The sequence below is a fragment of the Triticum aestivum genome, chromosome 6D (genome assembly GCF_018294505.1).
Source record: "Triticum aestivum cultivar Chinese Spring chromosome 6D, IWGSC CS RefSeq v2.1, whole genome shotgun sequence".
NCBI classification, from domain to species: Eukaryota; Viridiplantae; Streptophyta; class Magnoliopsida; order Poales; family Poaceae; genus Triticum; species Triticum aestivum.
Genome location: NC_057811.1, coordinates 483,490,871 through 483,505,368, shown reverse-complemented (window position 1 = coordinate 483,505,368; position 14,498 = coordinate 483,490,871). Strand labels below are relative to the sequence as shown.

The window sequence follows — 14,498 nt, the reverse complement described above, 5'->3', positions numbered from 1 at the left end:
CTTTTGGAGATCAAACCAAACCAAGATGAAGACTGGTGGCCGGACAATCCACGGTCAGTGCAACAAGTGAAGGAGCAGCAGACTCTGGAAGAGGTTCCTGAGTCATGGGAAGATCGCCTGTGACTTGTTTTGTCAACGTAAATTTCGTCTCATGGTCATGCAACAAAATTTCTGCAATTAAGTGGACCTAATGCACTGCATGGTTGTTTTTTACCCTCTTATAAGTATGTTTCTTCATAATCTTTCGCATCAGCATTATGAACATAGCTTTTTATCCCTGTCTTCGGTATTCTCTTCATAAATTTTTGCATAAAAAATAGGCATACTGATTGTATTTGATGTGATGAGTATTGCTAATCTGCTATGTAGTTTACACCGCAAACACGAGATTAAAGCGATTGCATTATTGGTTGTACTGAATGCTTTGACTTTGATTAATAGAAATCTATCAAGGAAAAGCTCCATTGAATCAAGATAGAAAGAAAAGAAACAAAATAATACATATCTAATGCAGATGTTCTTCATTGAATTAATTCTAAATCATCTAGTTACCTGTCCATGATAGTTAGAAGCTGCTTTCTGACATCTTGTGCTCTCCTTAGCTATCTTGACTGAACAAAGTCCTCAAAGCACCAGGGCCCTGAAAAGTTCTTTGCCTTCCAAGCCTCATATACAACAAGTAGAGTAAGATGATCTCCCTCTGGCTGGAAAAATTTGGCCCTTTTCTGATCAGCTTGAGCAAAATATTCCCTATTTGAATCATAGCTATAATAGCTCAAGGTCGATGCTAGCTAGTAGCATCTTTGAAAGTGGTGAATCCAGTGGAAATTCAGCCATTTTTTCTGTCTGTTTTGGTAAGAAGGCCCTCCTCATCAAGAGCGCCAAGGCTGTAAAGTTGTTCCATAGCAGAGATAAGTGCGTGGGGTGCTGGGGGGGGGTTCCAGAAAAGCAAAGGATAGTAGGTCATTGATCCCCATTGCCTTCATATTAACCGTAGATCCCAAATTGATCCTTTGAATTTCTGGAATTGTCGTTGGAGACATTTCATTGCGGTACGCACTTTCAGTGCATAAACGATAATCATTTCATAAAAAGTTTGCGGCTTTTAAAAATATTCACGAATTTAAAATATTTTCACAAATTTTAAAAAACAATAATAAAAATGAAAACATAAAAGGAAAGAAAAAAAAAAGGAAACAGAAAAGGAACACAAAGAAAAGAATAACAAGAAAAATAAAGAAAATACCGATAGAAAACCAGAAAACCCCGGTTCAGGGCTGAAACCCTGAAATGGGCCGATTCGATCCCTGCTCTCCTTGGGGAGAGTCTACTAGCCACTCCTCCCAAGTCTCGCTCGTGATAAGTATGAGACGTGTTTTATAGTTGAGGCCAGTGAAGCCAGTTTTCCATTTGTTTTCATGTTTTTTTTTCTATTTTTTCTTTGGTTTTTTCTTCTCCACTTTTTGTATAGTTTTCCTTTTCCTTTTCCATTTTTTTGCTTTCTTTTGTTTTTTTTCTTCTCTGGGGCTTTGTCTCTTTTTCGGTCTTTCCTTCAAATTCTTGTTCAACAGTTTTTAATGCTTATTCAACATATTTCAAATCCTTGTTCAATATTTTTTCAAATACTTGTCGATATTTTTTCAAATACTTGTTCAACATTTTCTTAAATACTTGGTCAACAGTTTTCAAAATACTTGTTCAACATTTTTATATACATGATCGGCATTTTTTCAAATACGTCTATCATATTCTTTTCAAATACGTGTTCACCATTTTTTAAATGCTTGTTCAACATTTTTTAAACACTTGTCATCATTTTTTTTTCAAATACCTATTCAACATTTTTCAAATACTTGTCCAACATTTTCATATACATGATAAAACATTTTTTTCAAATACTTGTACAGAATTATTTCTTATTAAGATCAAATTAGAAGAACTTTGATGAAACATATTATTCTACTCTCCTTGCTTGAGTTAGTGGAGTACAGTATTGCATTTGGCTTAGATGATCTGCTGAATGTAGGTTTGGAGCCGACCAAGGAAGTCGCTATTATAAGGTGAAGCACGGGAATACTTAGACCTTTAAGAGCTCGAGGAGGAGGGGCGTGTGCAAGTTGCCGCTGTGAGTGGATGCATCACCGGTCTCCATCGCCTGCTCCTGCTGCTTGGTCGCTCAACACTGCCTCCCTGCCCTTGTTCTTTGCCAGCCACACTCTCCCTTGTATGCGGTAATAAATCTCTAGTCATGCCCTTTTCCTTTGCATGAATACCAAACCTACTTTTGTGTTAGATGTTGGTGCATGTCCTGCCTCGTATGTGTGTTGGGCTGTTGTTGTGCGGTTGCTTGTTGTGCTGCTTCTTGTGGCAAGGATTATTTTGTTAAAGTACGTGAGACGACAACACTTCTGTCTTTGGGAGGAATCATTTTCCTTTTACTTTAATTACCTTATTTACTTAGCACTATGTCCAATATGAACCGATGAGATGTTTTTTCTATATATTTTCTTGATTTCCTTTCCCTGTTCTTTTCATGGCCGACCATTTGAAGTTTTCTAGCTCACTCATTACTTGTTCTTCTTTCTCTTTGATGTCAGTTGGATGCCTTGCATCTAGCACCGACATCGACGCCAGGCACGCAACAGGGGTGGACTGCTTATCGCTGCCATCCATGAGGCCGTCCACATCTGGACATGCCCGATGGACGACAGTAACCCAGAGCGTGGGAAGGTCAGCGAAGCACGCGGATGGCGGAGATGCACATGAAGGACCGGGTAGCAGAGCGTGAGGATTCGAGCCATGGAACGTGGATGACCGTGGACAACAGAGTATGCAGATGGGAGAGGTGCGGGCCGCCTGTAGAAACCCAAAGATGACGGTGACATGCAATATGCTAGGACTGCGGTGAAGATGACCGTGACAACGGGGTGTAAGGCTATTCCAACTGGCTACTGCTTTTGCCCGGAACGGACATTGATGTGTGGGGTGGTGTGCAATCGATGTTGAAGCGGTGTTGTCCGGTGTAGGCGCGAAGAGAGAGAAAGGAAGAGGAGGGATGGAGCGACACTGTCCGACATGTGCCTTTGATCAACAACGGGGCGGTCTTTTACACACGCATACCATGGCAAAAGCGGTTAGCACCGAATTCCACAAGATTGTTTGAGAGATAGGAAGAAGAAAAGTAGCAGGGTAAAAAAAACGTGGCATAAAATGAGGCATGGACTCACAACCCACTAACCTTTTTTTTTGAATTGTTTGGATTACTTACCCATATGTCATGTGGTCACAACCCACTAACATAGTGAGGCACAAAGGTGGACCGGTCAGGTCGAGGCAAAAAAAAAGAAACACCCAAGATTGAACCAAATGAATACCAATTTCACGTGTCAATCAACAAAGAGCTTGCCCTCAATACTCAAATGCACAAGAGAAGCTCTAGCTTAGCCACTTTAATTCTTTTTTTCTTTTTGAACATTAGCCACTTTAATTCCTACTTGAGAAATAGCACGCGATATGTGGTACTCCCTCCGTTCCTAAATATAAGTCTTTTTAGAGATTTCACTATAGACTACATACGGATGTAGTCACTTATTGAAATCTCTAAAAAGACTTAAATTTTGGAACGGAGGGAGTACGTTTTACCCTCAAAACAAAAAAAGATATGTGGTACGTTTTTGTTTTTTTTGTTTTTTGAGTGGAGGGAGCGTGAAACGTGATACGTGGCGGCGGTTGAAAAAAGTGACCCTTGCGGGATAGGCACCCGTTGGGCCTTAGCCCATATTCCTTCATCGCAGCAGGCCGCACACATATATTGGCGATCCCAACCACGCCGCCACCGCCTAGGGTTTCATCAGTGAGGAAAGGGGATCGCAGGTCAGTTATGCGCCGGCTGCCCCGCCGCCTGCCGTGTGCCGAGCTATCTCCTCGCGCCGTCGCCGCCGCCGGCGAGGTCCTCGTATGAGGATCGAGTGGTGCTGCAATCCGGAGCTCCTCTCCGAGCTGCGATCCGCAATCAGGCGGTTCCTCTCCGAGCTGCGACCGGCAATCGAAGCAATCAAGCGGCTCCTCTCCGAGCCGCAATCCGCAACGAAAGCGGCTACCTTTTTGAGTCGCCGTCCGCGATCCAAGCATTCCTTGTCGGGCTACAGTAAGAAACAAGTCCTCTTTCGTTTCCAGTCTCCGAGCCGCCGCCGGAGGCGGGATCCAAGCCGCTGTATATCAGCCCGAGCTATCTCCCGAGACATCACGAAACCTCTCCGGCGATGGAGAACACTCATCACGGGCGACCGGCTGCTAGAGCAAACTCCAAACAGTCCGTCAAGGGCCCCGGCAAGTCCTCCTCCCTCGACATGGTGGTAAGTTTGTCCTCCTGATCCTTTTTCCTTTAGCTAGCTAGATCCTCTTACAACATCACCCTATAAAACTACTACTGCAACAAGGAATAAAAGAAAGTAGGAGCCATAATCACAACTCTGATTGTATCGAAACATAACCTTTTTGATGGGAACATATCAAAAATTCCATCTCTCTGTTGGAAAGAAAAAATACCGTATAATCTAAATCGATTTTTTCTGTGGGGAACTATAAAAATTGCATCCTTTGCTGGTAACAAAAACACAAATTGTAAAATCTAAATCGCATCTTTCTGTGGTAAAGTATCTTTGTTTAGCAGGGCCGCACCCCAGAAAACGGAGGCCCGGTACGAAATCTAAAATTAGGCCCTCAAACATAACAAATTTGAAAAGCAATACTTTGTTGTATATACCATACATTTCAGAAATCAAAACTAGGAGGCAAATATCATGCATTAAAACTTAATACAGGAACCAAAATTGATGAAACAACCTTGATTTATTCGGAAAAAAACGCCGTTAGGCGGCAGCGCGTGTGGCTATGGTATTCCTCGCGGCATGCCTCCAACTCTGATCAATGCACCAGGTCGCTGGGCCAGCAGCAAGCAACAATGGGACTGAAAGAAGCACATGAAAAATGTCAGCAACTTGAAAGAGAAGAGACACCAAATACATAGATGGACTGAATTTAGGGTAGAACAGTACCAATTCATTTAATTAGTAGTTTGTTTTCACGAAAATGCGGAGGAATTGACCCTCCGGAGTAGAAATGGGACCTTTGGTAGCACGATTTGATCATGAGAAGATAAAGGGATCTGCGCTAGAAGAGAAAGTGGAGTTATTTCGTTCCAGGTTGCCAACATAGTATGTGCTGGATGCATTGATTACCCACATCTAAACTAGTCATTAATAATACTCTATTAGTACGTAGAAAATTTGGGCCCCTGTGCAGTCGAGCACTCTGCACAGGTGCCCCGTACGAGCCTGTTGTTTGGGGAAAATATCTGAACAGCTATGTGGATTCTTATACTTCACGAATTAGTGTATCGTTGTTGTTTGGATCACCATTGGTGTTGTCACCCTTTGAGCTCTAGTTAGATCATCCTCTCTATAAACAGCAGATCTGTCCGTATCCGTGCTCCGCTGGCACCTATGATGATGAGGCTAATAAGAAATCAACTCTGATTTGTTTCCATATCAAATGTAGGAGGCCAATGAAGATGATAGGCTCAGCAAGTTGCCTGATGACATTTTGCTCAACATTGTTGAGCGACTTGATATAGCTGACGCTGCACGAACAACCATCCTCTCCAGACGTTGGAAGCAGATCCCTGCTGTACTCTCAAAAATTGTTATAATGGCTGGTTCTTTTGAGCCCAAGCACAAAGAATGGAGCAAGTTAACCTCAGATGATATAGTTCGGGCTAACACCACCGTGCTGGAAGCAACCAGGAGCATACTGGAAAGGAGGGCTGGAAGTCTGTACCCCATCCACATGTTGCGCATTCAATTCTACCTGGGAGATGAGTCCATTTTAATTGGCCAGACTGTTGCCAACACCATGACAACACAAAAGGTTGCTTCAGCCGAGTTTACAATCTTGACGAAGGTGCGTAAAAAGTGTGCCAACAATGACCTGCTCACATATGGGAAGCAGTTCATGTCATTCTTTGATGCGTGTCCAAACGCATTTGGTGGTCTTGTGCGCCTCACGCTAGAGAATTTGAGGTTAGGAGAATCTGACTTCCCCAAAATTTTCAGTATGTGCAAGCAACTGGAGTTCCTCTCCCTCTACGAATGTGACATGGGTATTCAGTCTTTTCTGGAAGTGGAACACCCGCAACTCGGTGAACTAGTTATTGTCTGTGGCCGTCTTGAGAGGGTTGATCTCAAGTGGGCACCAAAGCTCACAAAACTGAAATTTAATATATTTAGATGTAAAGATGACCCCTTCTGTCTCGGCTATGTCCCACTGCTCCACACTGTGTCCATCATTAATGTTGCTTTCACTTGGCACAAGATGCTCAAGTTAAGTGAGTTGCTTGATAAAGCTGCCATAAGCAATCTGACTTTGGACTTCAAAAGCGAAAAGGTTAGTGAAGGTCCTCAATGTTGTCAGCGAAGTTTATATGTTTTGCTGGCCATGTCATGGGGAGGTTGTAATCATTATTTTTTGTTAACATAATTCTGCATTACTACATCTTTTGCAGATTTGGGTCAAACCGGAAGGTCGAAGACAATTGCTACCGGTGTTCCACAAACTCAGGATTGTGAACTGGATTAACATTGCTGAAGAGTGTGACCTGACTTGGACCATGTTCTTACTCCATGGTGCACCCAACCTTAAGGAACTACACATCTTGGTGAACTCTTGTACCGATTCTCCAATTCTCATTTTCGATGTTCAAACTTTGTGTGACCAGTTAGGAATTTTTTTACCTGACCGAATGCAGGTGCGGAATCATCTATGTGAAATGGTAACAGGGAAGCGGAGGGAGTTGCCTGTCGTTTGCAAGGAGAAGGACAAGGGACTAGAGTGGGAACCATCTACATCTGATTTCAAGCACCACAACCTGGCTGCGCTCAGTATCTATGGGAGGTTTCATGCAGTAGACAAACTGGTGCGCTTTGCGAGAAATGTCGTGGAAGCAGCGGTGAATCTGGAGGACATAAGACTATATAAGAGTCCAGTGTGTGTGAGGTGCAAGCACATGCTTCAGGAGTGGACATTTGAGGAGACGTCTTGGCTTAGCTATGAATTCAGCAAGGAGATTCCCTCGGTCGTCCGTATTCACTTCCCCAGTTTAGGGCAAGTCTTCTCAAAATAATGCTCTTGCACTGCAAGCTGCTTGCAGTTTACAGGAACTGTTGTATGATTCATGGATTAACTGTCACTAGTGAACCTTTTCAATTATGTGTATTTTGACATGGTACCGAGTCAAGGAGGATAAGTTGTGTACTCTTCTTGACATTATTGTCAAGTATTTTGTCAAATGGAGATTGTGGATATTTCTTATTGATGATAACTGCTTGAACCTGGTTTTCATTTTTGTGAAATGAATTGTGCTAAGCGGGACGCGTGCGTGCCTTCATCCATTGTGCATAATTCACAAGGTTTCCGGGGTAGTGCTTCAGTTTCAGTGGCATTTTTTTTAGGGAATTTAGTCTTAGTGGCTTCAATTTATTTTACTTCTACGTACAGTTGACTAAGTCTTGGTCATATCACTTGGCATGATATCTCAGGATGCATGTCGGTTTCAAAGCAAAACTACAAGAGTTTTTGGGCTGTTCAAACTTCTGCTCTTTTCCTCTCTTCTATTCATTCAGATTACAGAAAAGGAAATTGGTCTCGTGGCCACGACTATGCGCCATCCTGATCCACTCATGTTGTTAAGCCTGGGAGCTAAACCGTCTAACTAAATAAAAAACTTCAAACTAACTAATCTTCCAACTGGTTTATCAAAAAAAAAAAAAATCTTCCAACTGACGAAACTGAAGAAAACGACACCTGAAACTGAACCTACTGAACTGAAGTTTCTGAGGCCTCAAGGTTTATTTCCAACATTGATAAGTGGCTTCTTTTGTTTCAATAGGTTCACAGGTTTAAACTGCTTGTTAAATAATACGGCAGTACCACGTGCCAACCCAGGTGCCATATCTAGCCAACTGAAATCCTAGCTTTCATCCAGAACCTGTCATATATGCGGGCATCATATTCATAACTGAACAACAACCTTGTGAGTTGTGACGTGAGAGCCCTGAGAAGTTTTGACACAAGGCAGATTCAACTATTCAATTATAAGTACGATTCTACAATCTGCCGGCTGGCCTTGAGAAGTTTGGACGCCAATCTTTTTTCTTGGCGGGTCGCCCACTGGTCTGTACGCCAAACCCGTCCCCACAGTTTTTGTTTTTTGGGTCCTTTCCGTGTCTTTGTGTAGCGGAGGAACGGAGGGGAGGGAGGCGGCGGATGCCGTGGAGGACGGTGCTGCCTGCCGTCGGTTAGGAACGGCGAGGGCTGGCGAAAGGTCATGGAACGAGGCCAGCTGCCGGCGAGCAGGTCTGGTTAGAAAGAGCCTGGCTGCCAGGAACAGGATGCAGCGGGAGGAAGGAGAGAGGGCGGTACAAAGAGGAGGTCGGCGGAGGCGTCCCGTCGGGCTCGTCACGAGCAAGCGCTCGCCGGGGAGGCCGGAAGCAGCCGTCGTTGCCAGGCGGTGAGCATTTCCTCCTGATTTCCCCCCTCATGTCTGACTTCCTGTAGCTGCGCTCCCTTGTGCTCCCACGATTCAGTCCCCGCTCCATGGTTGTATTAGTTCAGTCGAGTTCCCTTGCTAACCCCCCTCGTGGTTCACTGATTCGTTGTGCTAGGTCGATCATCACCCATGGAAAACGAGGTCCAGCCAAAATGTATCAGATCGGCAGATTCTTAGTGGACTGCTTTCCATATGTAACATCTCTGCTACATTAGATTAGAATTCTGTGGGGAATGGGTAGTGGATCAGTATGCACATACTTTCTTGTTTCCAATTCTTTTCAGCACCATGTTTTGCAGTTTTGGTCAGTTCAGCATCATTTTCTGGACTTCTGTCAGTCTGCACCATGTTATTTTTTCGACAGTGGGTGGTCAGTTCAGTATTACGAAATTTAGTTAGTCATATTCATTCTTATTTCTTCAGTCATGTTCATTGATCCTCTCACTCTCAGTCCCCTTCTTAGTTTCCTTTTGCCTCTTAGCTTGTTGGCATATTCACTACTTCTTATTTTAGTTTTCAGTCTTATTCAGTCCCTTTTATTTTAGTTTTCAGTTACAGTCATATTCTCTCTTACTTCTTTTATTCTATTCTTTGGATAGAACAGAGGATATATTTGATAGAACAGATATGTTTCCTTCGCCATGCTATTCAGATGGGGAACAAAAGACACACAACAATGGTAGTCCAATATGAAGAAAGAACTTTGTGTTGTCTCATTTTGCATCATTCATCATTTATTACTCCCTCCTCCCCATAATATAAGGCGTTTTTGCAAGCTAACATAACTTGCAAAAACGTCTTACATTGTGGGACGGAGGGAGTATTTTTCATTCGATTATTCAGTTGTTCTTCTCAGGGTCGCCTAAGGCAGAAAATGGGTTCTGTAAGTCAGTTTATCTTGTACCTTCATTTCTTAATCATCTGATTATTCATAGAGCAGCTGCCACTGTAAAATATATCATCGAGACGCTGTCACCCTCATGTCATGGAGATGCAAAATTTTTGCAACTGTCCTGACCGAGTTGGCTTGCTGCTACAGATTTTCCTCCGTTTCTTCATTCAGATTTTGCTTTCCGTTCCTCAACATTATCAATTTCTCCTAGTAGGTGTTCATATTTCATTCTGCTCTTCGATCCCTTCGAAACCATGTGGAGCCGTCTCCTCATGAACATGTTGTACCTCAGGGCAGAGTGCTCTGGCCTTATCATGCTTACACCATCTTTGTTTTTACGTTACATTTTTGTCCATTCATCAGTCATCAATATTTCTTAATTTCAGCCAGTACTCATTATCCAGTAAAATGGAGCTCATTTAATGCTCATTCATTTTCTGTTATCCAGTAAAATCTAGTTTTCCTTATATTTTAGATTGTTAGTAGGACAACCACCTTTTTTTGGTTACCATTTTTAAGTCCTCAGGTTTGAGTCTTGAGAACCATGGCTAGTCCAATCTAGTTAAAAACCAGGTTTCTCCTACCTATATAATGTGGCTATACTGAATCTATATGTGTGCGCATTCACGCACATGTGGTTTGACGCCACAAAAACCTAAATCTATTTTCTACCCTGACCCCCCATATGCATCTATGTGTCACGGTTTCAGCTTTTTGGGAAGGCGATCTCCGAGTTCCTTAGTCTATTTAAGTGTTCATTTCTCCCATAGTTTCTTGGGATGGCTAGCATTTTTTTAGTAATGCGGTGTTTTTTTTTATGAGAATTTGTTCAGCTATGCTGTATCACATGTATGAGTTTTTGACTAAACAGAGCAGTTTATTTTCTTCTTAACTTGGAACATTTTTTCAGATCCTTTGTATGAGGCTAACCTTGACATAATAAACAGAGCAGTTTATTTTTCTTCTTAACTTGGAACATTTTTTCAGATCCTTTGTATGAGGCTAACCTTGACATAATAAACAGAGCAACGGTTTATCATCCGTGTAGGAGTTTTTTTCCCCAGTGTTCAGGTATGCTTAGTGTTCATTTCCCCAATAGCTGTTTTTCCAAATGGTCTTGAGATGTTGGTTTTTTGCTTGCAGATCAGCTGGCACATAAGAAGAAAGAGAGGGGGCTCGGGTGAGGTATCTGGGCACTAGCTGAAATTGGAGCTCATGATGGTCAGAACCCTCATCCTCATATACTTGCTTTGGATATTCTGCCTCATTTGCTGTCTGTCTCCACACTCTGCTCTCTGCTGTGCTTTTCTCTCTCTGTTTCTCTGTACTTTTCAGTGTTATGTTTGCTCAGTCTTGTTCAGGGTTCAGCGTATAGTTTTAGTGTTCTTTTTTTGTTTGTTCAGTCATAGTTTGTATTCTTGCATTGCATGGTTAGGTTTGTGTCAGTCCTTGCTCATTTGTATTTCATTCATTTTTATAAAACTTGTCTCATTTTCGTTTTCGCAGAAGCTGATGACGTGTATACGGAGATTGATGAGAAGCTCAAGCACGGAAGGTGCATGATCGGCCGTACCCAACAATGACGCATGTCGTCATAGGACTGGACAAAAAAAATAGCCTAATCGGAAATCAGACGACTGGAGGTTCAACAGTCCCTTTGGAAAATGGGCCAGCAAGGTGTCACACCTGGTGCCTGAAAAAAAAACTCGTACAGGAAAAAAAACTCGTATACGACATGTGAACAGTGCGACTAATTCGTAGCACAGGATGGAGGCTGGAGTTAGAAACAATTCCTTATTTAACGCTATCTTAAATTTTATTTCCTTATTTAACATTTAAAAACTTTTTCTTCCCTATCTAACAACGAGTTAAAATTTTATGCCCTTTACGACACTTTCATCCATTTCGAGCCTAAATGACACCTGAAAAGACCATTTTACCCCTCATGTGATATGTGTGTGTGTGAGTGCAGTAGTATACACACAACATCAGTGAGGCAGTAGCGCACACACACACATCGGCAGGAGCACGCACACAGCAGCACACTGCACATACGCACGTGCACACACACGCAGCACACATGCAGCAGCACAAACACGCACGTACCCACATACATGGCTATGTGTATTCTGTACGTGCAGCAGAGACGTGTGGGTATTCAGAAGTGTAATGTATCTAGACATACATATATTCTCCCTTGGAGATCCTGCATTAAAACAAAACTCAGATATTCAAAATAGATTGCGTGAGCTCCATAAAAAAAATCCAACAATTAATAGTATAGTAATTATTAATAAAGATGATAAAGAAATCATCGAACAACACATGCGCCCAAACATACCACACGAGGGGCAAAAGGGTCTTTTCAAATGTCATTTAGGTTAAAAATAGACAGAAGTGTTATAAAAGACATAAAATTTAGACTTGTTGCTAGATAGGGAAGAAATTATTTGTCGATGTTAAATAGGGCATAAAATTTAGACACAGTGTTAAATAAGGAATACTCTCCTGGAGTTATCACGTGACGGCACCGTTCCGTGGTGGACCCTGGCCCATGGCTCTGGATCGAGTTTCATCAGACGTCCCCCCGAAAGCCCCCAGCGAGGCCTTTTTCATCGCCGACGCGTATTTTTTCACCCAGACATGCCTCCAAAAACTCAAATAACGCCGGTTTTGGCCAAAATTACGCCCGACGGTCCCAACCCAAACCCAAAAAGCTGGGGGTAGCTGGGGGCGCCGGTGCTCTTTTTGCATGCAAAGACCCCACAAGTCAGCCTCTCTCCTCACTCTCTCTCCTCTTTTTCTCACAGGCCCACCACGTGCATGGCCTCTCTCCTGCAGCTCCAGGCCAAGCCGGGAATCCGTCGCCCTCGTTCGTGTCGCCGCAGCCGAAGGCCACGCCGCGGAGCTCCGTTGACGAGGAGTGCGACCGTGGTCCAGGCGGCCGGCAACGCTATGGGCGGGCGCGGGTGGCGAGGCCTGCCACGGGTGGCCCCGGCACCAGGTGCACCGGCCACAGGCAACCCCGGCTCCGAGCGTGGCGACCACGGGCGGCCCCGAGCGTTGAGGCCACGGGCGGCCCCGGCACCGGGCGTGGCGACCACGGGCGGCCGCGGCCACGAGCCACGCACCGGCAGGCGCATCCCTCGCGTGAGCCGGGGCGAGCGCGACGGCCAGGGCGGGAGGCCGGTCGACGCGCGGGGCGACCGGACACCAGCGCGCGCTCTGCTTCCTCCCCACCTCCTCGCCGCCAGGACGGCCTTCAGGATGTTGCCCAGGAGGGAGCCGGCCCGACACCTGGTCGCCGTTGTCGGCGAGTGCGCGAGTGATACGTCTCCGTCGTATCTATAATTTTTGATTGTTCCATGCCAATATTATGCAACTTTCATATACTTTTTGGCAACTTTTTATATTATTTTTGGGACTAACATATTGATCCAGTGCCCAGTGCCAGTCCCTGTCTGTTGCATGTTTTTGGTTTCGCAGAATATCCATATCAAACGGAGTCCAAACGGGATAAAAACGGACGGAGCTTATTTTTGGAAAATATGAAAAATTTGGAAGGAAAATCAACGCGAACCAGTGCCCGAGGTGGTCACGAGGCAGGGGGCGCGCCTGCCCCCTGGGCGCGCCCCCTACCCTCGTGAGCCCACCGTAAGGCGGTTGACGCTCTTCTTTTGCCGCAAGAAAGCTAATATTCGGAAAAAAATCACGGCGAAGGTTTCAGGCCAATCGGAGTTACGGATCTCCATATATACGCGAAACGGTGAAACAGAGCCAGAACAGAACGCAGAAACAGAGAGATAGATCCAATCTCGGAGGGGCTCTCGCCCCTCCCAAGCCATGGGAGCCAAGGACCAGAGGGGAAACCCTTCTCCCATCTAGGGAGGAGGTCAAGGAAGAAGAAGAAGAAGGGGGCCTCTCTCCCCCTTGCTTCCGGTGGCACCGGAGCGCTGCCGAGGGCCATCATCATCACCGCAATCTTCACCAACACCGCCGTCATCTTTACCAACATCTCCATCACCTTCCCCCATCTATATTCAGCGGTCCACTCTCCCGCAACCGGAATCAGGTGTGGTATCATATTTGTACCCCCTTTGTCTTTTTGTTATAATGATGTACAACCACCAAATAGGCAATACCGCAATAGTGAGTATCATACTTGTACTCCTCAGTGTCTTTTTGTTATAATAATGTACAACCACCAAATAGGCAATAGGGAGCATTTGCCAAATTCAACTATAGTCCTGCCATAAGCAGTGTTGAACACTAAAGTCTCTGCACCAATGAAAACCTTACTTCCTTTTAAAACATGCAATATCTAACAGGTCCGATCACTTTTAGGGCAGATGATGAAAGACAAAAGTGGAATTTTCCCTAAACTGAAGTTGGTTGAAGCTGTTTCAAAATCTTTGAAGGATAATAGTGTGTGCTTATTCTCATCACTGCACTTGCCCTGTGGTTGCGGGGAAGGACTTGAATGCCAACAAGACGAGATGAAGGTAAGGAATGTTGTGTGATATTTTGATGCTTAACTTGTTAGTTGACAGTCTATATCAAGAATAATATCAAGTAACTATCACCATTTTTCTTCCCTTGTGCTATACACTACTAGCTGGCGGACTCTCTAGATGTTAAGTATTTTAGTAACGAGTCCAGGTTTTCCTTGTCAGGTCCCTATTTTTAAAATAAGATAACAGTAAAACGATAGATTTGCCTACCACTTTTGTACTAATAATGACAAACATACTATTCAGGGTTAAGCTATACATAACTAATTGGCATGTCTATTTTATGGATTTCTTTTTTGTATTGTGCTAATTATCATTTTTCTTCCAAAACACGAAATGTTCAGAAATTAAAATTGTCCTTCAATTAGATGAAGTCTGACGTTAAATCTATTTGAGCTAATTGTGAGTAAGACTTGACGAGGAGGTGATTAATGGTTTTGGAATTCTGTCTATTGTCGAGCTCTTTGGTCTCTGAACATTATTCTAATGT

The 14,498-nt window shown here is 43.8% G+C and overlaps 1 protein-coding gene and 1 long non-coding RNA gene across 4 annotated transcripts; both read left to right on the top strand.

The window, feature by feature from the left end:
- Window positions 1-3,824: 3,824 nt before the first annotated feature.
- LOC123146209 (FBD-associated F-box protein At3g52670) lies at window positions 3,825-7,378 on the top strand. Its single transcript, XM_044565818.1, has 4 exons — window positions 3,825-4,355; window positions 5,560-6,444; window positions 6,563-6,715; window positions 6,806-7,378. Exons 1-4 carry the CDS (start codon window positions 4,263-4,265, stop codon window positions 7,178-7,180), a joined length of 1,506 nt encoding a protein of 501 aa, XP_044421753.1. The 5' UTR covers window positions 3,825-4,262; the 3' UTR covers window positions 7,181-7,378.
- Window positions 7,379-8,211: 833 nt separating this feature from the next.
- LOC123142179 (uncharacterized) lies at window positions 8,212-11,340 on the top strand. 3 transcript variants are annotated; one of them, XR_006470544.1, is made up of 4 exons: window positions 8,212-8,566; window positions 10,408-10,568; window positions 10,641-10,718; window positions 11,004-11,340. It is a non-coding gene; the product is annotated as an uncharacterized lncRNA (long non-coding RNA). The 3 variants fall into 3 exon arrangements; XR_006470543.1 differs by having other exon boundaries at window positions 8,216-8,566; window positions 10,485-10,568; XR_006470542.1 differs by having other exon boundaries at window positions 8,223-10,568.
- Window positions 11,341-14,498: the final 3,158 nt, after the last annotated feature.

Excerpts from the sequence above, each read along its gene's own strand:
- LOC123146209 (XM_044565818.1), top strand. The coding sequence starts at position 4,263 with ATGGAGAACACTCATCACGGGCGACCGGCTGCTAGAGCAAACTCCAAA. Across the intron at positions 4,356-5,559 it reads CCTCCTCCCTCGACATGGTG|GAGGCCAATGAAGATGATAG; the intron begins GTAAGTTTGTCC and ends TATCAAATGTAG. Across the intron at positions 6,445-6,562 it reads TGGACTTCAAAAGCGAAAAG|ATTTGGGTCAAACCGGAAGG; the intron begins GTTAGTGAAGGT and ends CATCTTTTGCAG.